We start from the raw sequence: 24919 nt of genomic DNA, 5'->3' as shown, positions 1-24919 counted from the left end.
ACGAGAGGGTGTACAGGAGTGAGATATGCCACCTAGTGGAATAGTGCGGCAGCAACAACCTGGCACTCAACGTCAGTAAGACGAAAGAGCTGATGTGGACTTCAGGAAGGGTAAGACGAAGGTACACATACGAATCCTCAGAGGGATCAGAAGTGGAGAGAGTGAGCAGCTTCAAGTTCCTGGGTGTCAAGATCTCTGAGGAACTAACCTGGTCCCAACATAAGAAGGCAGGACAGCAACTATACTTTAGGATTTTGAAGAGATTTGGCATGTCAACAAATACACTCATAAACTTATATATTTGTACAGTGGAGAGCATCCTGACAAGCTGCGTCACTGTCTGTTATGGGGGGTGGGGGGGCTACTGCACAATACTAAAGAAGCTGCTGAAAGTTGTAAATCTAGTTAGCTCCATCCTGGGCACTAACCTACAATGTACCCAGGACATATTCAGGGTGCAATGTCTCAGAAAGGCAGTGTCCATTATTAAAGACCTCCAGCACCCATGCACTTTTCTCACTGTTACCATCAGGTGGGAGGTACAGAAACCTGAAGGCACACACTCAGGAACAGCTTCTTCCCCTCTGCCATCCGGTTCCTAAATGGACATTGAAGCTTTGGACACTGCCTCACTTTTCTTTATAATATACAGTATTTCTGTTTTTGCACATTTTTAAAAATATTCAATATACCTAATTGATTTACTTGTTTATTTATTATTATTATGTTTTATTTTATTTATTTTTTCTCTCTCTGCAAGTTTATGTATTGCATTGAACTGCTGCTGCTAAGTTAACAAATTTCACATCACATGCCGGTGATAATAAACCTGATTCTGATTCTGACTCGCAAACACGAGGAAATCTACAGATGCTGGAAATTTAAGCAACACACACAAAAAGCTGGTAGAACGTAGCAGGTCAGGCAGCATCTATAGGAAGAGTACAGTTGATGTTTTGGACCGAGACCTTTCATCAGGACTAACTGAAAGAAAAGATGAAATATCTTTTCTTTCTGATTCTGTCTTATGGATTTTAGCTATAGTACAGGAAATGTAGCAGGCGGTTTGTCCATGGCCAGCTCTCACAAACAGCAACTGGTTTAATAATGTTGATTGAAGGATCGTTACAGCCATTATAAATCGTGTAGCCACTGTTGTAGGAGTCCACGTTTTGCCACCACTGGCAGTTCAGAACCAGTGGTGTTGAGTCTCACAAAGCAAGTCCTCAATTGTAGTGCATCAGCTATTAGTCTGGAAGTTACTGACAAATTTGGAGAGTTGATTGATGTTTTGCCGTTCAAGTGCAAATAGGATTCTGTAGCATATTGTTGAAGAATCACCTCTCAGATCTCGTACTAGCTTGGTTCGATGCTCCAAGGATTTCAGAGGGAAGTCTATACCTGCAAATTAGGAGGCAGAGGGGAAAGTTTTTTTATAAATTATTTTGTTTCACATACTTTTACTTAATTTGAATGTTAAATTTTTAATCTTATTTATGTCAATTTTAATAATTATCTACTATCAGGAACATTTAAATCTATTAGATTCAGAGATAACTTTGTCTAGACTCTATCCCTAACTTAAGTTACTTTCAGGGATCATATTTTTGTATGGTATTACCTGAAACTTAATCAGCATCCAGACCTCAGTAGCTAACATAGGGTGCAAAAGACCACCTTAAAATGGCCCTTTGTATCTAACTCAAGGAGGTGTGGAAAGGTATTTCAAGAGGTAGACTGATCTACAATTATCCCAATATAATTACAGATCTCTCCATCCCTCCCTCTGCCCCGACTCTCGCACCACCCCCTCAGCCCTTTGAGCCACACTGCCCAGTAGTCCCCCAATTTAAACCTAGCCTAATCAAGGGGCAATTTATAATGACCTACTGTGGGAAAGATGGACCAGAGAACTCATAACTTTAGAAATGTTGTTGAAAGCCTTTGAGAGTAACTCTTATTGATAGTTTAACATGTAAATCTGTTTTACTGTAATTGTATATTCTTCCAGGAAACCTATTGTTCCCCACAAGGAACCATCTCCTCTTTTAGATAAGAAAATACAGGAACTAGAGATGAAGTTTGCAGAATTTGAGGAGCCTGATGAAGATCACGAAGAAGGTATTGAAGAAGAAGCTGAAACAGCAGAACAGCCTATTGTGCCTCAGTTGCAGACCCCTGCGTCTAATGAACTGGAAATAGCTCCTTATACACCTCCACAGGTACAGTAATAGGATCTTACACCTCCACGTGTATAGTAATAGGATCTTGCTGAGGTCCTCCATGTACAGGTTCATTCAAACATGAAGCATTTTAAGAACCAGTGAGGTTTACAATCATAAAATACCATTTTGAAGATCAAAATCAAAAACAGGTCTAAGTTTATGGAACGTAAGAATTGAGTAGATTTTGTTAATAACTTTCAATATAAAATCATGATTGTATAATTTGGATTGGAACAAATAATTTCAAAACTTAGATTATTTGTATGAAAATCAGATATCATGAAAATTGTTACCTTTGTTTGAATAGCTGCAAGATAACAGACATGATAACAGAATCTAACAACACATTCAGTTGCTTTAGTAATATGTTACCTGAATCAGGCCATTCCATAGCATTTAGGGCATTGTTGATGGCTCAGTAGCCAATCCAGCTCAACGTAAACCTCAGAATGTTGAAACCCAGGTAACTTAATCCTAGCCTGCATTTAAAGACCTTACATGATGGTGAATTTCTGTAATTAATTTGAATTATTTCAAAGAAAGACAGAGCAAATATTTGAATTTTCTGCTATAGAAGAACTGGGGGTTGGAAGTGGAGATCCAATTTTTCGCCCCAAAATAAGCACCAGTTGGGAAAATGCAAATTTAAAATTTCACCACAATAAAAAAATAGAATAATTTACTTATATGGTTATTCATCGGTTGTATAATACTTATTTTTCTCCAAAATGTTCACAAATTGATCAACAAATTATTGAAATCCATTTGTTTTCGGTTGAATATAAGTGACAAAATTATGAGATCACTATCACATTGTGAAGTCAATCACATGCTCAAGCATCAGTCCAACTGGGGATGTGCTTTGTGAAAGCTGCAACAGAACTGTGCAAATGATTGAAAACAGCCATTCTTTTGCCTATACCAAAGTGCACAGGGAGTAGGCTGAGAAGCTCTGTGTCATTGGGTCAGAAAAACTGCAGAAAATAAAAGCTTATTCAATATACAGTTGCAAGAAAACGTTTGTGAACCCTATTCATCTACCTGGTTTTCTTCATTAATTACTCATAAAATGTGGTCTGATATTCATCTAAGTCATAATAACAGACAAGCGCAATCTGCCTAAAATAATAACACACTTTTCATGTCCTTATTGAACACATTTTTAATCATTCACACTCCAGGCTGGAAGAATATGTGAACCTAGTAATTGGAAGGACCACCTTTAACAGCAAAAACCTTGATCAAATGTTTCCTGTAGCTGCTGATCAGGTTTCAACAGCGAGGAGGAATTCTAGAGCATTCCTCTATGCATTACTGTTTCAGTTCATCATTATTTCTGGGATGCCTTGTATGAACAGCCCTCTTCAGGTCATGCCACAGCAACTCAATTGGGTTTAGATCTGGACTCTGTCTTGAAAACATTTGAAAACATGAATTTTCTTTTCTTTAAACCATTCTATTGTTGATTTACCCTTGTGTTTCAAATCATTGTCTTGTTGCATCATCCAACTTCTATTAAGCTTCAGGTGATCTGACATTCTCCTGTAAAATGTCTTGAAATAATTTTGAATGCATTGTTCCCTCAATGTCTACAAGCTATCCAGGCAAAGTAATGCAACTATTATGCTCTTTCCACATGCTTCTCAGTTGGGATGAGGTTTTGGTGGTGGTGTGCAGTGCCCTTTTTTTACTCCAAAGGTAGCAGTGTGCATTTCTGCCAAAAAGTTCCAACTTCTGTCTCACCTGACCACAGAACATTGTCCCAGAAGCATTGTGGAACATCCAGGTAGTCTTTCGCAACTTGAGACATGCAGCAATTTTTTTTTGGAGAGCAGCGGCTTCCTCCATGGTGTCCTCCCTTGAAACATAGAAAATAGGTGCAGGAGTAGGCCATTTGGCCCTTCAAGCCTGCACCGCCATTCAGTATGATCATGGCTGATCATCCAACTCCGAACCCTGTACTTGCTTTCTCTCCATACCCCCGATCCCTTTAGCCACAAGGGCCATATCTAACCTCCTCTTAAATATAGCCAATGAACCAGCCTCAACTGTTCCCTGTGGCAGAGAATTCCACAGATTCACCACTCTCTGTGTGAAGAAGTATTTCCTCATCTCGGTCCTAAAAGGCTTCCCCTTTATCCTTAAACTTCCCCTTTATCCTCGTTCTGGACTTCCCCAACATCGGAAACAATCCTCCTGCATCTAGCCTGTCCAATCCCTTTAGAATTTTATGCGTTTCAATAAGATCCCCCCTCAATCTTCTAAATTCCAGTGAGTATAAGCCCAGTCGATCCAGTCTTTCTTCATATGAAAGTCCTGCCATTCCAGGGATCAATCTGGTGAACCTTCGCTGTACTCCCTCTATGGCAAGAATGTCTTTCTCCAGATTAGAGGACCAAAACTGCACACAGTACTCTAGGTGCACTCACCAAGGCCTTGTACAACTGAAGTAGAACCTCCTGCTCCTGTACTCAAATCCTTTTGCTATGAATGCCAACATACCATTTGCCTTTTTCACGACCTGCTGTACCTGCATGCCCACCTTCAATGACTGGTGTACAATGACACCCAGGTCTTGTTGCACCTACCCTTTTCCTAATCGGCCACCATTCAGATAATAATCTGTTTTCCTGTTCTTGCAACCAAAGTGAATAACTTCACATTTATCCACATTAAACTGCATCTGCCATGAATTTGCCCACTCACCTAACCTATCCAAGTCACCCTGCGTCCTCTTAGCATCCTCCTCACAGCTAACACCGCTGCCCAGCTTCGTGTCATCCGCAGACTTGGAGATGCTGCATTTAATTCCCTCATCTAAATCATTAATATATATTGTAAACAACTGGGTCCCAGTACCCCACTAGTCACTGCCTGTCATTCTGAAAAGGTCCTGTTTACTCCCACTCTTTGCTTCCTGTCTGCCAACCAATTCTCTATCCACATCAATACCATACCCCCAATACCGTGTGCTTTAAGTTTGCACACTAATCTCCTGTGTGGGACCTTGTCAAAAGCCTTTTGAAAATCTAAATATACCACATCTACTGGCTCTCCCCTATCCACTCTACTAGTTACATCTTCAAAAAATTCTATAAGATTCGTCAGACATGATTTTCCTTTCACAAATCCATGCTGACTTTGTCCCATGATTTCACCTCTTTCCAAATGTGCTGTTATCACATCTTTGATAACCGACTGTAGCATTTTCCGCACCACCGATGTCAGACTAACCGATCTATAATTCCCCGGTTTTTCTCTCCCTCCTTTTTTAAAAATTGGGGTTACATTAGCCGCCCTCCAATCCTCAGGAACTAATCCAGAATCTAAGGAGTTTTGAAAAATTATCACTAATGCATCCACTATTTCTTGGGCTACTTCCTTAAGCACTCTGGGATGCAGACCATCTGGCCCTGGGGATTTATCTGCCTTTAATCCCTTCAATTTACCTAACACCACTTCCCTACTAACATGTATTTCCCTCAGTTCCTCCATCTCACTAGACCCTCGGTCCCCTACTATTTCCAGAAGCTTATTTATGTCCTCCTTAGTGAAGACAGAACCTAAGTAGTTATTCAATTGGTCTGCCATGTCCTTGTTCCCTATGATCAATTCACCTGTTTCTGACTGTAAGGGACCTACATTTGTCTTGAACAATCTTTTTCCTTTTCACATATCTATAAAAGCTTTTCTAAAAAGATTGAACACTTGTTCATTCTTGTTCACTTTTTCTTAAACTGGACACATGAACAGAGACTTTAGCAAATTGAAGATATTTCTGCAGGTCTTTTGCTGTCACCCTTTGGTTCTTTTTCACCTCTCTCAACATTGCACAGTGTGCTGTTGGTTTGATCTTTGCAGGATGCTCTTTCCTAAGGAGGGTAGCAACAGTACTGAATTTCCTTCATTTGTAGACAATTTCTCTTACTGTGGACTGATGAACACTCAGGACTTTAAAAGTACATCTGTATCCTTTCCCAGCTTCATGCATCTCTCTGATTCTTTGCCTAAGGTCCTCTGAAAATTGTTTTGATCGAGGCCTGGTGCACAAAAACAGATCTTTCTTAAAGAGGCTATGTCAGTAACCAGGCTTGGTGTGTCTTTTTTTTTAATAGGGCAGGGCATCTCTACAACCCACACTTCTGATCTCATATCATTGGTTGGAACATATTACTCCAAATAGCTTTTGTAGAAGGTATTACCCAATAGGTTCATGTACCTTTTCCAGCCTGGACTGTGAATGATTGAACAATATGTTTAATAAAGACATGAAGAGTATAATTCTTTGTGTGTTATTGGTTTAGACAGATTGTTGTGGAAGTCGAATCCGGATGAAGTCACTTAGAGACTGTACTAAGTACAAACTCTTTATTTAAAGCAGCTGGGGCTTACTCAGTCGTTCAAACAGGATTGAGGCAGGAAATATGTTCCAGGTGTCGGGAGAGTCCAGTACCAGAGGGCATGGATTGAGAATAAGAGGTCAGTTATTTAAAACAGAGTTGAGGAAGAACTACTTCTCCCAGAGAGTTGTGGAGGTGTGGAATGCACTGCCTCAGAAGACGGTGGAGGCCAATTCTCTGGATGCTTTCAAGAAGGAGCTAGATAGATATCTGATGGATAGGGGAATCAAGGGATATGGGGACAAGGCAGGGACTGGGTATTGATAGTGGATGATCAGCCATGATCTCAGAATGGTGGTGCAGACTTGAGGGGCCAAATGGTCTACTTCTGCACCTATTGTCTATTGGCCCGATCCATCAACTAACTCACAATTCCCCTTATGAATGGATATATTCATTCAGATACCCCCCACACACGTACAAAGCTGGAGTCAGACTTATCTATTGCTTGACAGTACCGAGAGACAAATTCCAGAGTAAGCATAATGGTCCAATACACAGACAGGCTGGAGTAGTCTTATCTTTGCGCATGACTGCACAAGAACAAGCACCCTGAGACGCTTGCTGGCTAACTTTGAGAAGAAATATTGCTCAGCATTGATTAGCACAGCTGTTGATCATCAACAGTTCCTTTCAAAAAAACAGGCTGCTATTGTTTAACTAAGTGTTAACCCTTTTATATACTTTATCATTGTGTTTGTCTATTATTGTGACTTGGATGAAGATCAGATCAAATACATGGAAATTGATTAAGAAGTTTCAGAACATGGGCCTCTGTAGCTCCCTCTGCAATTGGATCCTCAACTTCCTAACTGGAAGACCACAATCTGTGTGGATTGGTGTTAACATATACTCCTCGTTGATGATCAGCACTGGTGCACCTCAGGGGTATGTGCTTAGCCCACTGCTCTACTCTCTATATAAACATGCCAGTGTGGCTAGGCATAGCTCAAATATCATCTATAAATTTGCTGACAGTACAACCGTTGTTGGTAGAATCCCAGGTAGTGACAAGAGGGCATACAGGAGTGAGATATGCCAACTAGTGGAATGGTGCCGCAGCAACAACCTGGCACTCAACGTCAGTAAGATGAAAGAGTTGATTGTGGACTTCAGGAAGGGTAGGACGAAGGACACATATCAATCCTCATAGTGGGATCAGAAGTGGAGAGAGTGAGCAGCTTCAAATTCCTGGATGTCAAGATTGCTGAGGATCTAACCTGTTCCCAACATGTCGATGTAGTTATGAAGAAGGCAAGAAAGCGGCTATACTTTATTAGGAGTTTGAAGAGATTTGGCATGTCAACAAATACACTCAAAAGCTTCTATATTTGTACTGTGGAGAGCATTCTGATGGGCTGCATCACTGTCTAGTATAGCAGGTGGGGGGGGGGAGCTACTGCACAGGACCAAAAGAAGCTGCAGAGGGTCGTAAATCTATTAGCTCCATCTTGGGCACTGGCCTACAAAGTACCCAGGACATGTTTAGGGAGCGGTGTCTGAAAGGCAGTGTCTATTATTAAGGACCTCCAGCACCCAGGGCATGCCCTTTTCTCACTGTTACCATCAGGTAGGAGGTACAGAAGCCTGAAGACACACACTGAGCGATTCAGGAACAGCTTCTTCCCCTCCGCCATCCAATTCCTAAATGGACATTGAAGCTTTGGACTCTACCTCAGTTTTTTTAATATACAGTATTTCTGTTTTCGCACATTTTTTAATCTATTCAATATACGTAATTGATTTACTTAATTTAATTGATTTTATTATTATTTTCTCTCTGCTAGATTGCATTGAACCGCTGCTGCTAAGTTAACAAATTTCATGTCACATGCCAGTGATAATAAGCCTGATTCTGATTCTGAAATTGCAAAGGGTCCACAACATTTTTCTTGCATCTGCTTACTTCCATTGAATTAAATCTGTCTGACGTTTGAGTCAGTAATGTGAAAACTAATTTTGTTATGGTGTATACTATAAATTGTTTCTGTTCATTCACTTTTTATTCAAATTAATGGATTTTCACTATAGATCAGTAATTTGTGTATAAATTTAACATGAAATTTACTCATGAAGTTATTTGGTAGTATTGCTATCTTGACATATTCAGCATAAACAGAAAATATGGCAAGGACCTATGGGATATGGTTTTGCCCCACTGGTTGGATATAAATCATATCCCAAGATTCTTCCTCATTTACATATATAAGACTTGGAAATGCTAACAGCTAACTGTCCTATGTTGCTCACATACAGTCAACCCCTAAATCCATTAAGGGCACTAAACAGAAGGAGGGAAAGAGGAAGACCAACCCAAGTGGTTACATCTTGTTTAGCAGTGAAATGAGAGCTGTTATCAAAGCCAAGCATCCTGACTTCTCTTTTGGAGAGCTGAGTAGGCTTGTGGGTACAGAATGGAGAAACCTTGAGGCTGTCAAAAAAGCAGAATATGAAGGTAGCTCATTATATGTTCTTTTTGGCAAAGACATTAAAATATATACTTCATTAAAGAGTTACTTAACATAGTAGCTAATTAATACCTAAACTTATCATATTCCAACAACTATATACAAACATGATTCATACTTTTACAATTCCATTTACTTCCAAGTATTGTTGATATCATCTTAAATCTGAACACTTATTTATGTTAGATATATCTTCTATACAAAGTAAGGTTTATTAAAAGCTGTCTTTAAGGTTAAAATTGGCTTGTGACCAAAAAAAAAGTTGATGTTTCAGACTGTCTAAAATTTGCTGTTCATACATTTGTTAATCATGGTAAATAAAAAAGGAATTAGAAGTACATCAAGCCAGCCTTTACAAAGCGTAATTCTTTTACGCATTTGAAGAGATTACAGGAAATGTTGAGAAGTGCTGTTATCTTTGGTAATATGCTACTATTGGTTACCAAGTTAATAAGGAAATTGTGTTTATATTTGAGGGGAATTATTTCATCTTTCTTTGAAAGTATTTTGAAGAGAAATTTGGTTCAGTTATCCTGGCAATTTTGTGGATGTATTTTTAAGTGACAAATAGCTACTATCTCTTCGGGTTTGGCATGTAGGTTAGTCTCTGAATATATTAATTGAAACAAATATTTGCTTTATCTCATCCATGCAAATTTCTAATTCTGTGCTGTAATAAATAAATTGAGTGGTGTGCCCATGTGAATATACGTTCGTGTTTTTTCAGAGCGGGCAGCAAAGCAGGCTGAGCAGCAGGAGAGAGAGCGTGCAGCTCAGCAGCAGCAGTGTGCCTCCCCACGGGCTGGTACACCTGTAGGTGCCATCATGGGGGTAGTACCACCTCCTACACCAATGGGAATTCTCCATCAGCAGATGACCCCTGTCACAGGTAGCATATGAGAACTAGCTAAATGGCAAAGACCTAAAATACTATTGAAAATTGCTTTCAATCAAATTTTGGAATCGGCTGGTCATTTTGCTGTTTTTTGCATTACAAGGTTTTCATCAGCACCATGGTGGTTTACCAAAAATACATGAAGAAAGTCTCTCTCTAGGGTCACATATCAAAAATATTTAACAATTAAAAGTTTTCCTTGATTTTGCAATCCATTAATAATATTGTTTTTCTTAGGATTTTCTGAGTTCTGTATTATTGCACCAAATTACTTTTGTAGATGATGTCTTATGTAGAAAAATACTTAGATTACAAAGTCTAAATGCAATTTCTCTTTACTTATTACAGACCATCACAAAAGTATCGATTTTTTAAAAAATGTATGAATTGCACAAAACTCAAACACTGTAAATTGTCTTCTAAACCAAGGAAGCCAAGCTAAAAGTACAAGCCATCTAGGGTAAAAAAAAACAAAAATAAATTGGTGCAATCAAAAGATATAAAATCATGAGGATGTTGTCATACTTTTTTAAAAAAAAGTATGAAGCATTGGAAACTTAATGTTTAAAACTTGTGTTTCAAAGTCAAGAAAATTGATGTGACTTACAAAATGTGCTAACCATTGCTAAAGGTTGACCACATGTACATGAATTTTTAATTCACTTGATGAAAATTGTACATTGGTTTTAATCGAGCAATATTTTTCCCTCATTGTTATCTTCCACATACAAAAGGATTGTCCAGTCATCCAGCAAGAAAAATGCATGGTGTGTCCCTTAAAAGTTTTTTTCAAATATTAAGTCCAACTAAGTCACATGATTTCTTTTCCTCAAGTTCCTGTAATGATTTACCTGTTACCCTGTCCTAAAGTTGTGCAGTTATCAATAATTACAGAAGCTGTACTGCTGTTATTACAGTACCCATTCCTCAAATTGCTTAAATGGTGGTTGACTATTTTACACTGTTTAAATAACTTATTTAGGCCCATTTACTTCCAGCAATTTTCATCTATACTTATAGATCATTATGTAATTCATACTATCATTAAAAGTTATAATCCATAATTTCTGGTTCTAGTCTTTCCTGTATGCATTTATGCCTTCATTTCCTAACCACCAATTGAAGTTTAACTTAAATAACAAAAACAATTTGCCCTTGTATAGTAGCTTTTGTGCATTAATACATTGCAAGGAATCTTCTGTCTTTTTTTCCCAAAAGAAAATCTGGCATGTCCCACCGCTGCCTGTAAGGAGTTTCTGTGTTCTCCCCTTTGACCACGTGGGTTTCCTCCGGGTGCTCCAGTTACCTCCCAAGTCCAAAGACTTTACCAGTTGGAAGGTTAATTGGTCATTGTAAATTGTCCCATGATTAGGCTAGGATTAAATCCAGGGATTGCTGAGCAGCACGGCTTGAAGATCTGGAAGGGCCTATTCCCTACTGTATCTCAATAAATAAATAATATTAGAGAGGAAAAGCAAAAGCATAGGTAAACTGATAGATTTTAAATAGTACTGTGAAGAATGATAGAAATTCAGAAGTTCAGGGATGAAGATCAGTGTAAGAATGTTTTTTCCATTTTCTTTTTGTGTCCCTACTTAGTAATTAGACATACCTGGAAACTTGTATTTATATATAGAATGCTCCTTTGCTTACAACTAAGTATTACTTCAATTATGGGATAATGGGAGCAACAGAATATGGTAATCTCTTGTAATTCTTGATGATGGATGATAATAACTACTATATTCTCATAAAGATGAGAATGTAAGTGTAAGTATCTAACGTTTCCATTCCATGGTACCTCCTTATCAGAGCTTCCACTCACAAAGCAGGGAAAACTATACCACATTGGCTTGTGTTTTAATTTGGGCTTCCACAATTGGATTCTAGGTTTTCTTAAACTGTAGAGTCAGAACTTTTCAACACAGGATAAACTGAGCAAAAAGCATAATCTTATAATTTACCTCATTTTGATCATTTGTAATACTGAATGAGGAGGAAAACAGATAAATTTATTAGCTTTCTCCTTATTGAGTAAATGCAGAAAACAATGAGCACAGAATTAGCAGATTTGCATATGTTTGGCTTTTTGACATGGTTTTTGGCATGGTTCATTTCAGAGATTATTTGATCATATCTGAACAATCAAATTTGGCATTTTGCTCTGATTCAGCTAGAGTTTTAATAAAGTTATTGCAAGGGATACTGTATCTTTTTTAATATAGCCTATTATTTGAAAAAAAATTTCATTTTGTCAAGCTGTATTAAATAGTCCCCTTGAAAATAATTTAGTTTACTTGGGATTCAATAATTACATTCACTTTTCTTATACCACAGCAATCCAAGCAATTATGTAAGAATTGTGATATTTTTTAGGTAACTTCTCACCAAAATACTTATGAAAGGAATTTTTAAAAATCAAATAAATTATTGTCACTTGAAATTTTTTTCAGAAATTAGAATATGCAACTTTTGAAACTATAAATGATTGTAACTTCAAGATTTAAACGTTGAAAGTAGGCAACAAAGTTCCTTTGGGTCATCCAAGGAGTATGAACTTCATTATTATATTGGTTTAGCGTGTAGAACTTTTTCATTTTTTTTCACATTTTTTTGAATGAGTGTCAAAGTGCATTCAGTTTGGAATTCTATTCTTTCAATTGTCATCTTGATATGTTTCAAGTAAAATTTTGGGCATACTCTCCTCTTATAGCACAGCCATATTAAGTATCCTATGATATGTGGAAAATTATAGAGAGGGAAAATACTGGTCACCTCCCTTCAATGGGCACCCTCCTCCTCCTCCTCCATTGAATGATATTATCCTCCATATACCAGGATCCCCATTGACTCAGATCTGAACATGGCTTGAAACAAATTTTTACTTGCCTTACTTCCTTGCTCCACCAGCTGAAAAAGGACTTGACACCTGGGATTTCCTTCAGGTGCTCTGATTTTTTTTTACCCCATATCTCAAAGACATACAGATAAGTTAATTGACTACTGTAAATTTCCCTTTAGTATCGGTTAACAGCAGGAAGAGCTAAACAGTAGTTGATGAGCAAATACAAAAAATAATAAGTTTCAAGGATACAGGGAAGTAAGGAAGAGAGGAATGGACTCCTCCCTGGGAATTAGCATGGACCAAATGGATTAAATGGTTTCGTGCTTGATTTAAGAGAATTAAGAACATATTGAATACAGAATGAGGATGGATCATGTGGCTCAGCTAATCTGGAAACTGGAAATGAGTTAAAGGGACAATGTCCCCGTGTTTTCCATCATTGGATGACAGGACTTTGGTATGTGATGGATAATATTCAGAGAATGGAGAAGACCCTACCAAAGGTAGGTAATCCAACTTATGAGTTAGAAAATTAAAATTTCCAAGTAGACGATAGAGATTGAGTTCCATGCAAGTATTTAATAAGATGTACGTACATTTACTTATTACCCTGAGTTATTTCATCACATACTAATCATATCCTTTCCTCAGTTTTACATTTCCTTATCCATTAGTTTCTAGTGCATGTTTCATTATGCTAACCAAGGTTCCCTCTAAGTATTGATGTGGATTAGAAAACAAATTTACATGTTCATGTTTAATAATCCAATAAACGAGTATGAAACGCCTTCTTTTATTGAGGCATGTCAACAATGGTCTGAAATTATTCGTTTTATGAGAATTTTTCTCATAAAATTAGCTAGTTTAGAGGGAACGTTGATTATAGACTTGCATGTTATTGACATCCTTGATGCATGTTTGAATTTTGTTGTTATCCTTTAAGGCATGATAGGTGGCTACCCACAAGGCATGCCTCCATTACAAGGCCCTGTTGATGGCATGGCCAGCTTGGGCAGCATGCAGCCACTTCACCCTGGGGTGCCTCCACCACCCCACCTTCCCCCAGGTGTTCAGCCGCTGGGTAAGAATCTCATTGCTAAATCATTATCTTGTTTAGAATGTTTCAATCAATCATTATTATAATAATTTAAAGACCAACAAAGCATACTTAATGAATATTTATTTGATAGATGCCATTGACTGTCATTTCTATTTCAGAAATTGAGATAAATATTAGCAATATTGGGACTACTGTAAACTGAATATTTTGAGCTAATTTTTCAGGAATTTTATCATTGAAAGTACTGGTGCCTTTTTGACATGTTTTGTGATCTGCTGAATTAATTTGCATTTCCAACAGTTTCCTTTCATAGCTTTGACTTCCCTTGTCAACCATGATTGTACTATTTTGCCATTTGAGTATTTCTTCATTTTTGGAATACATCTATCCTGTACCTTCCTTATTTCTCCCAGAAACTCAAGCCATTGCTGCTCTGCTGTCATCCCTGCCAGCATCTCCTTTCAATTTACTTTGACCAACTCCTCTCTCATACCACTGTATGACTTATGGTCTTTTGAAATACTGCTATTATAAGGACTCAAAGGTCGACTGATCTATCTGCATGTTAAAATCTTCCATGACAATCATAACATTGCCCTTTTGACAGGCCCTTTCTATTTCCCATTGTAACTTGTAGTCTACATTCCAGCTACTGTTTGGAGGCCTGTATATAACTGCCACCAGGGTCCTTTTACACTTGCATTTTCTTAACCCCACCCACAAAGATTCAACATCTTCCAATCCCATGTGACATCTTTCTAATGATGCCATTCTTTACCAGCAGAGCTACGTCATCCCCTCTGCCTACCTTCATGTCCCTCTGATGCAACATGTAACCTTGGACATTCAGCTCCCAACTACAACCATCCTTCAGCCACAACATCGTACCTGACGATTTGTAAAAGTGCAACAAAATCATCCAACTTATTTCTTATACTCTATGCATTACATTGAGATATAACACTTTAGGTAATGCATTGCTACCTAGTTCTCCCCAGATGCTGTTGTAAAGAATTGTGTGTTTTTCCTTGAAGAATTACTGGAGCAGTCAGCAGCTCCTCACTAAGGGTAGATTAAAAATTCATCAACTGAATGGCTTTGGAACCCAAAATCTTATGGTGCTAATGAAAAACCCTTTTTTAACTCCTCCTTGTTAAAATCAACTAAGTTGGAGGACTGTATCTCTTGGTGTATTCCAAATTGAGGCCATTGACTCAGGTTAAGGAGTTCTTACCAATCCTGATTGGAATGAGAAATTCCTTCACACAAGGGCAGAACATTGACCTTGAACTTATTGTACAGCTAAACAAATTTGAGGGGTAGTGTAGCCACCTGGTGTCTTGTTTCTCAAGAAGAGAATAGTTGTTGAGAATCAGGATTTATTTTATAAAACTTCAACCTTTACTAGCTCCTTTCAGAATTCTGGCTTAGTTTAAAAACAACAGAGATTTTTGTGGCAGATTTGATGTATTGTAATATATAACTTAAGATAATAAGAAAATGTAATAATCAGTCAACCTTTGAGTCTTGATAATATACTGAAATGTATTCTGTTCAAACTGCAGGTGTTATTGGTCAGAGTGTGACCACCATGGTGGGAGGTTCTCCAACTGTGACCACCACAGGAACCCCATATGGTCAACAGGTAAAATAAATTATTTGATTAGATGCTTTCACAAGCTATAATTTATATTAATTAAATTTATTACTTTGCCATTGTTACGTATCCCGTAACTGGATAACTTACCAGCAAAGATAGAGAGGTCCATTGGAGTCTGATGGCACTATTTTCGAACGTTTTTATTCATAAAGGGGGGCACAAAAGTAAGGTTAATACAAACATTCAGAACATATACATTGGCAAAACTCAATCTAAAGCGCGGGTATAGCAATAATCATCATTAAGAAATCATCTCAACTGTTGTCTAGGGGATAATATATTGTCCGTTGGAAATATAAAAGTCACTCAGAAGTCTGCAGGCTTCAGTCTTTTTGGGGAATCGCTGGGTTTTACGTGTTTTAGAGAGATTGAGGAGAAACGGAAAAACTTGCCCGGGTCTTTGATGAAGCAACACCGTTGAATCAGGGGAGCGTTGTTTTCCTGTTATTAGTTCGAAGTCCTTCTCGGTATCATCAGCCACCGGCTCCCCAGGCAAAGGAGTTACAGAGCGCACGTGGCTTTTGACTGACTTCCAGCTATCACGGGAGCGTTGAGCGATGGAATCCTTCTGGTGCGTCTCTCTCTCTGGGGTACCGCCTCCTGCAGTCCCCTTTTATCTTGACTTGCAGAGTTGTAGATGTCCATCAAAGTAGGGTGATGCAATCCCCACCCCCACATTGCCCGAGGGTGTCCATATCCGTGGTAGCTGTCACGTAGCAGGGTCATGCCCTCAGCAAAGGTGTCTCTAAGAGCCCTGGTCAAAATTGTCTCTCATTTGCCTGGGTCCGAGACCCGAATTAATAGTGCTCTTGCGATTCTCCGGAAGGAGGGGGCTGCTCCCGCCCCTTCGGCCCTTCAGAGCTGTGGTACATTCATAACACCTCCCCTCTAAAAAAAAACGTTTTTTACCAGCGGTTAAAAACGGAGTTGTACAGAGTCTTACAGGATTTTTAATCTAACACAATACCCAAGCTTTTTCTTTTAATTACAGAACCATACAGTTATACACGTAGTTCAGCATCTAGATAAACAATCCGCTAGCACATTATCACTCCCCTTAATGTGCTGTATCTTAATATCGAATTCCTGCAGCATCAGACTCCAGCTCAATAACCTCCTGTTTTTATTTTTCATATTGGCAAGGAATACCAACGGGTTGTGATCGGTATAGACCACTAGGGGTTTTTGCGCGGGACAAATGTATACTTCGAAATGTTGTATCGCCAACACAAGTGCCAACAATTCTTTTTCTACGGTAGAGTAATTCCTCTGGTGTACATTGAACTTCGAGAGAAATATGCTACCGGGTGCTCCACTCCATTCCATGCTTGCGGTAAGAGGACCGCTCCTGCAGCCTCATCACTGGCGTCCATTGCCAAGGAGAAGGGTGCTAACAAATCGGGTGCTTTTAACTCCGGGTGATGGCACAATATGGCTTTTAACTTTTCAAAAGCATTCTGACAAGAGGGACCCCACTCAAATTTTTTCTCCTTCCATAGGAGTTTTGTAAGGGGGAGCGCAATGTCCGCAAAATTTTTACAGAATTTCCGATAGTATCCCACCATGCCCAAAAACCTCCTCAGGGCCCTTTTATTGTAGGGTACAGGAACCTCAGAAATAGCCTGTACCTTCACCTGCACAGGAGCCACTTGTCCCTCTCCCACCACATACCCCAAATAGGTGATAGTGGCGTGACCAAATTCACTCTTGGCAAGGTTTACTGTAAGGTGGGCTGCCGACATTCGGGTAAACAGACTTTCTACAGCCTCCAGGTGTCACTCCAAACTATCACGTCGTCAAGATAAGGCTTGGTGTGGGTTAACCCTTTTATCATAGCGTCTATCATCCGCTGAAATGTCCCTGGTGCATTTTTCATCCCAAACGGCATAACGTTGTACTCATACAACCCGGATGGGGTGACAAAGGCGGAAATCTCTCGAGCCCTGTCCATTAAAGGAACGCACCAGTACCCCTTTAACAAGTCAACTTTTGTGATGTACCTCGCCTTCCCCACTTGGTCAATGCAATCATCCATCCTGGGAATAGGGTAAGCATCTGTCTGGGTGACTGCGTTGACCTTCCGGTAATCGGTACAGAATCTTATGGTACCGTCCAGTTTTGGGACAACCACGCAAGGAGAATCCCAGGTGGAAGAGGATTCGCGGATTATCCCAGCAGCTAGCATATGTTCAATCTCCTTTCCTACTAGCTGGCTCTTTTCGGAATTCATACGGTAAGGTGCCTGTTTTATGGGCTGGGTTGAGGTAACTATCACATCATGTTGCGTCCCACTACACCTTCGGGGAACATCTGGGCATAAGTCTGCATGCCGGTTAATGAGCTGTATTATCTGCTCCCGCTGTTCAGGCTTTAAGTGTCTAACTTTATCCGCAAGGCTTGCCAATACCATAGAGTTCTCCAATCTGGTGGGGACTATACCTATCTTTTCAAACCGCTCTGGTCCCTCCGGGCCATCCCCCCCCACCTCATCGGTTTTCATGGCCACACCAACCACCGCAGGGGTAGTGTCATGGTACCTTGTCATCATGTTCACGTGAACTAACTGGGTCGGCTTTCGCCAATTGGGGGTTTCAATCACGTAATTCAGCGAGTCTATTTTCTTACACACTGTATATGGTCCTTGAAACCTCGCCTGAAGGGGATGGGTAACTACCGGAAATAGGACCAAAACCTTGTCGCCTATGTAAAACTCTCGTTCTCTCGCTCTTAGGTTATACCACTGGCTCATTTTTTCCTGGGATTCTTTAAGGTTTTCCTTTGCCAAGGTGCGTACTTTATGCAGCCTCTCCCGGAATTTCAGAACATAGTCGATCACACTGACTTGAACGGTCGGGCTAGACCACTTTTCTCTCAGGAGGGTTAGAGGGCCCCTGGGCCTGTGACCAAAAACGAGCTCAAACCGACTGAACCCCAGTGAGCACTGGACTGTATCCCTGACGGCAAATAACAGAAGGGGTAAAGCCTCATCCCAGTCTCGAACGTTCTCCTGACAATAAGTTTTAAGCATGGTCTTTAGTGTAGCATGGAACCTTTCCAACGCCCCTTGGGATTCCGGGTGGTACGCGGAGGCTAGAATTTGTTTGACCCCTAGCTGGGTCATCATCTGCCGAAATGCGTTAGATGTGAAGGTACTCCCCTGATCCGATTGTATCTCCTTAGGCAGCCCCACTGTGGTAAAGAATTTGATGAGGGCCCTCACCACCACAGCAGTCCTAATATTACCCAGAGGCACAGCCTCTGGAAATCGTGTAGCGGCACACATCATGGTCATGACATACTGCCGCCCCCTCGCAGTTTTAGGTAGGGGTCCCACAAAATCCACAATGATTCGGGAGAAAGGCTCCTCGCACGCGGGGATGGGTCGGAGGGGTGCCTTAGGGATAACTTGGTTCGGCTTACCCACCATTTGGCAGGTATGACACCTTTTACAATATTCAGTAATCTCTTTTCTCAGTTTTGGCCAATAGAACTCTCTTTGAACCCAATCCACTGTCTTCGTTATTCCCAAATGCCCACCTAACGGTCCCTTATGAGCTAAGTTCAAAATTTCATCCCGATATGCTTTCGGGACTACTATCTGATGTACCACCACCCAGTCCTCATCAACCGACACCTTGGGGGGCCTCCACTTCCTCATCAACACACCCTCCTTCAGGTAGTAACCTTCGGGCTCGGTTTCAACCTCGGTCTCCGAAAGAACCAACTCTCTCAAGGCTATCAGCTCCTCGTCACTTTCCTGTTCCCGTACAAACTCTCGTCTGGCTAAGGGCAGGTCTACCTCCCCGTTTACTCTCTCCCCCCTCCTTACTCTCCGGTTTACCTTCCTCGAACCCTCGCTGGTACAGAGTCGGTAAAAACGTGTCGGCCAAATCAAAACCGGCCAGATTTAAACTGCTCTCTCTCAGCTGTCTTTTTTGACATGCTGCGAGTGACCGCGCAGGCGGGGTATATCTTCAGATCTGAGGGAGGGGCCTCAATCCTCGCAGGCTAGGTTGTCAGCTTCATGGCTGCTCCCATTTTCCCTCCCGCTAGGTCGTTCCCCAGAAGGACATCCACGCCTTCCCCCGGCAACTCCGGCAGGATCCCCAGCTCCACTGGTCCCGACACCAACTCACAATCTAGAAGGACCCTAAGCAAGGGTACCACTTTGGTCCATTTTCCTATGCCTCTCAGGGCTACCTCTCCCGTCGGAGGTCCGAACTCTAGCACTTTACGGCTAATCAATGATAGCTCAGCTCCACTGTCTCTCCAGATCCGTACTGGAATTTGTGGACCTCCCTCCTCCAGGGACACGGTTCCTTCGGAACTAAACGTCTCACGCCCCTCCTGTACTCCATCTACCGGGGGCCCTCTTGCCGATTTTCCGATCGACGCGATACATCCTATAGGGATAGCAGCTTTCCCTTTTTCTGGCTCCTTCCTCGGAGCGGGGCACTTAGATGCAATATGTCCCACCTTTCCACAATTAAAACAGGTTAAACCAGGAAATCTCCAGGTTTCTGGCCTGGTATCCTCACTTTTCCGGCTAGCTCCCGGCTGAGTTTCTACCTTAGCCGGCGGGCTTTCCCTACCGTTCCCATGGTCTCTCGGGTAACTTTTTGTCGAGGAACACTTTGTCTTGTGAGTTAGGGCATATTCATCTGCAAACCTAGCAAATTCTGCGACGGACCTAGTCGGCCTCTCATTCAAATACATCCGGATCTCCTCCGGAACACAACTTTTAAATTCCTCAATCAAAAGTAACTCTCTGAGACGCCCATAATCCTCGTCCACCCTTTCCGCGGTGCACCAACGGTCCAAGAGCACCCCCTTCTCATGGGCTAGCTCGGTATACGTTTGATTCCACCCTTTCCTTAAATTTCTAAACTTCTGTCTATAGGCCTCAGGTACCAATTCGTAAGCCCAGAGAATGGCCTCCTTTACTTCAGCATAATTCTCCGCGTCTCCCTCCTCCAGGGACAACGCCGCATATGCTCGTTGGGCCTTCCCCTTTAACACATTTTGTGCCACCCACTGCTCTTTTGGCCACTTCTGATTTACTGCCACCTTTTCAAAAAGTAAGAAATAACTATCGACATCTGTCTCCTCGAACGGGGGCACCAATCTCAACTCCCTACTAACATTAAACCGCTCCACTCGGTCTAACCCTTGGTCTCTTCGCTCGTTCCTCATCTTCTCAATTTCCCAGTCCTGTTGTCTCTGTTTCTCTTTCTCGGCCCGTTCTTTCTCTTTCTCGACTGCTTCTAGCTCCTTTAGCTGAATTTCATGCCGTCTTTGCCTCTCAGCCGCTTCCAGCTCTTTTAACTTAATTTCATGTTCCAACCTTAATTCCTCCACCTCTAACTGAACCGTCCCACTTGATGGTACCTTTTCAGGGATATCTTCCAATACCTCAGCTTCAAACACATTCTTCCCAATATAATACTGAGTTATGGCCCTTCGCACCTCCCGCTTTTTCATGGACGACCTCACTTCTGCGAGGTTCAACCCCTTCGCTAAATTTAACAAGTCTGATTTGGTGGCCGCCTCTAGCGCCCCCACAGTCGGGTTTTTCATAAATTCACCCACGTCCATCTTTGCTGGTTTCCCGTCTGGCTACCCGCGTAACCAGATTCAAGTTTTGGACTTACAAGCCCGATTCACTGGCCTCCCAATTTGGTGTCAAATCCCGAGACGAGAAACCGAAGTTGTTACGTATCCCGTAACTGGATAACTTACCAGCAAAGATAGAGAGGTCCGTTGGAGTCTGATGGCACTATTTTCGAACGTTTTTATTCATAAAGGGGGGCACAAAAGTAAGGTTAATACAAACATTCAGAACATATACATCGGTAAAACTCAATCTAAAGCGCGGGTATAGCAATAATCATCATTAAGAAATCATCTCGACTGTTGTCTGGGGATAATATATTGTCCGTTGGAAATATAAAAGTCACTCAGAAGTCTGCAGGCTTCAGTCTTTGGGGAATCGCTGGGTTTCATGTGTTTTAGAGAGATTTAAGAGAAACAGAAAAACTTGCCCGGGTCTTTGATGAAGCAACTCCGTTGAATCAGGGGAGCGTTGTTTTCCTGTTATTAGTTCGAAGTCCTTCTCGGTATTATCAGCCACCCGCTCCCCTGGCAAAGAAGTTACGGAGCGCACGTGGCTTTTGACTGGCTTCCAGCTATCACGGGAGCGTTGAGCAATCGAGTCCTTCTGGTGCGTCTCTCTCTCTCTGGGGTACCGCCTTCTGCAGTCCCCTTTTATCTTGACTTGCAGAGTTGTAGATGTCCATCAAAGTAGGGTGATGCAATCCCCACCCCCACATTGCCCGAGGGGGTCCATATCCGTGGTAGCTGTCACGTAACAGGGTCATGCACTTCGCACAGGTGTCTCTAAGAGCCCTGGTCAAAACCGTTACATTGTCTCTCATTTGCCTGGGTCCAAGACCCGAATTAATAGCGATCTTGCGATTCTCCGGAAGGAGGGGGCTGCTCCCACCCCTTCGGCCCCTCAGAGCTGTGGTACATTCATAACACCGTGTTAAATATAGTTGGATTAATCCTGTTTATTAGAACATATATTGTACTTCAGACCAAACACCTATAGTAAGAGCTGAAGGCAAATTAAAATCCGTAGCCTTCATGTAGTTTAGCTCAATGTCTTAATGTTTACAATTATGATTCTTCTAGATTGGTATTCACCCTAACCTTGGACAACAGGGTCAGCAGGCTCCACCCCCATATCCAACACAAGTTGCAGCTCAACAAACAATCCAGCAGCCATCAACACCAATGTTTGTTGCTCCTCCACCAAAGACACAACGATTACTGCACTCTGAAGCTTACCTGCGATATATCGAGGGGCTCCGTGCTGATTCTAACACTGTCAGCAAGTGGGACCAATCACTTTCAGGTGAGAATGCATGAAAAAAATATAGAATATTATTAATCAGGGGAATTTAACAAACAAAAACAAGTTACTTGGCCTGTAATCATAAAACTGCGTTGGCCTCCTACTTTTCAGAATCAAGTTTACTTTCAATGGCATGTGTCATGAAATTTGTTAACTTGACAGCAGCAGCAGTTCAATGCAATGTATGATAATGTAGAAAGAAAAATAAATTACAGTAAGTATATATGTATATTGAAAAGATTTTAAAAGTGCAAAAACATAAATAATATATACCTTATTTTAAAAAAGTAAGGTACGTCGCCTTTCTGAGGCACCGCTCCTTGTTGAAGATGTAGCTGACTAATTTCACAACCTTCTGTAGCTGCTGGTCATGTGCAGTAACCCCCACCCCTGTACCAAACAGTGATGCAGCCTGTCAGAATGCTCTCCATGATATATGTATGTAAGTTTTTAAATATTTTGGTTGACAAACCAAATCTCTTCAAATTCCTGATGACATATAGCTGCTGTCCTTCCTTCTTTATAGCTGCATTAATATGTTGCAACCAGGTTAGATCCTCAGAGATCAAGACCCAGGATCTTGAAATTGCTCACTGTCTTCACTTCTGTTCCCTGTACGAGGATTGGTATGTGCTCCTTCGTCTTACCCTTCCTGAAGTCCACAATCAGCTCTTTCGTCTTACTAACATTCAGTGCAAGGTTGTTACTGTGACACCACTCAACTCGCTGGTATTATCTCGCTCCTGTACACCCTCATCTCCGTCTGAGAGTGGGCAACGCACAAAGCCCTAAGGTGCACCAGTGTTGAGGAGATATCACCAATCCACACAGATTGTGGTCTTCCAGTTAGAAAGTAGAGGATCCATTTACAGAGGGAGCTACAGAGGCCCAGGTTCTGTAACAATAAATTAGCTTCTTTAATTTAAGATTATGGGAATGATGGTTTTATCCTTTTAGGAATTACGTGAGTTTTTATTTTAATTCCCTCTGATTGCAGATTTTTTTTTGTGGTATGCGGAGTATAGCCAAAATGCTGTTTTTTAGAAGTGCTTTTCCAAGATACTTGTAAGTACTTCCTTGAAGTGAAATACAACTTGGTTAAATAGATAATCAGTAAATTGGACCTTGTTCCAATTCGTTAAAATTGGTTGTTCGGACATCAGACATGCTGTGGCGTGACTGTGAGGAAATCTGCTTGTGTGACAACTTAACATTTTTTTTCTCAATTAATTATTGCCTTCAATTCGTAGAAATTCTGACTAACCTAAATATGGTTCATGGTGTTTAAGACTATATCCATTCAGCAAAGAGAAATACCACCTCCACTGCATTTTATTGATTGGATTTTTAAATTACTTACTGTGATAGCCAGGAAATTTTAGTTTGCTGCAAGAATAGGAAATCTTCACAAGATGACAAGACAAAGGAGCAGAAGTAGGCCATTTGGCCCATCGAGTCTGCTCCGCCACACCACCAAGAGCTAAACTATTCTCCCATCCATTTCCAATTTCTGGCTTTTTCCCCATATCCCTTGATACCTTGACTAATTAGATACCTATCAATCCCTTCCTTAAACATCCTTAATGATCGAGCCTCCACACAGCTGTATGTGGCAACAAATTCCATAAAATCCACCACCCTTTGGCTAAAAAATTTCTCCTCATCTCTGTTTTAAATGGGTACCCTCTAATTCTAAGACTGTGGCCTCTTGTCCTGGACTCACCCGCCAAGGGAAACAGCCTTTCCACATCTACGCTGTCCAACCCTTTCAACATTCAACATTCTTGTAGATTAGCTTGGAAGTACCATGCTGTGACCTCTTACTTTCAACCACACCAGCTCAAAATGGCCATGAAAATGCCAATATTTATAGCTTTACTTTTGTGTTCCATTACAGCAAGAAGGCAAGATGTCCACCTTACAAAAGAACAAGAAAGCAGATTACCTTCTCACTGGTTAAAGAGTAAAGGCGCTCACACAACCATGGTTGATGCACTGTGGCGTCTACGTGACATCATGCTACGAGACACTCTAAATATTCGGCATGCATACAGCCTGGAATAATGTCTGAATTCATGTTACATTACCACCATTTATTACGATGCAAGAATTCTGTGGAAAGTGTGGCTGTGAAAAGTGTGTTTTAGAACCTATGGGGAAAATGTTAGTACAAATTATTTTACTGCAATTCTTGTATGGTCAAATTGTATTTGTTTTTATAAAGACTTTTTAAATAAACTGTCACTAGATATTTCAATTTAGACTCTGCTGCGGTCTTATGAAAAAACCCTATTATATTTTTGCACTGATTCTATCCCTTGTATAGAATTCAGTTTCATTTTTTCACTGGTACTTTGGAGGCTGAGCATGCAAGCTCAGTACATTTGTGTTGTAATGAGACTAATTTGAACACTTTTCATTAATAAAAAGAAAAGTACATGCTAATAACA

The 24919-nt window shown here is 40.8% G+C and overlaps 1 protein-coding gene across 13 annotated transcripts in view; it reads left to right on the top strand.

Annotated features, from left to right (window-relative positions):
* pbrm1 (polybromo 1) overlaps positions 1 to 24726 on the top strand; it is a 95458-nt gene extending 70732 nt beyond the window's left edge. For 7 of the 13 annotated variants that reach the window (XM_059944654.1, XM_059944652.1, XM_059944651.1 and 4 more), the window contains 7 exons: positions 2012 to 2222; positions 8882 to 9080; positions 9821 to 9982; positions 13777 to 13914; positions 15459 to 15538; positions 22247 to 22469; positions 24367 to 24726. In XM_059944654.1, coding sequence (XP_059800637.1) covers positions 2012 to 2222; positions 8882 to 9080; positions 9821 to 9982; positions 13777 to 13914; positions 15459 to 15538; positions 22247 to 22469; positions 24367 to 24533 — 1180 coding nt within the window. In that variant the 3' untranslated portion in view covers positions 24534 to 24726. The remainder of the gene's footprint in view (positions 1 to 2011; positions 2223 to 8881; positions 9081 to 9820; positions 9983 to 13776; positions 13915 to 15458; positions 15539 to 22246; positions 22470 to 24366) is intronic. The other 6 variants (XM_059944661.1, XM_059944660.1, XM_059944657.1 and 3 more) reach the window with 2 other exon arrangements.
* Positions 24727 to 24919: the final 193 nt, after the last annotated feature.

Source organism: Hypanus sabinus, chromosome 19 (assembly GCF_030144855.1).
Source record: "Hypanus sabinus isolate sHypSab1 chromosome 19, sHypSab1.hap1, whole genome shotgun sequence".
Taxonomy (NCBI): Eukaryota; Metazoa; Chordata; class Chondrichthyes; order Myliobatiformes; family Dasyatidae; genus Hypanus; species Hypanus sabinus.
Note: the sequence above shows the minus strand (reverse complement) of the source record. Positions and strands in the feature narration are given on the sequence as shown.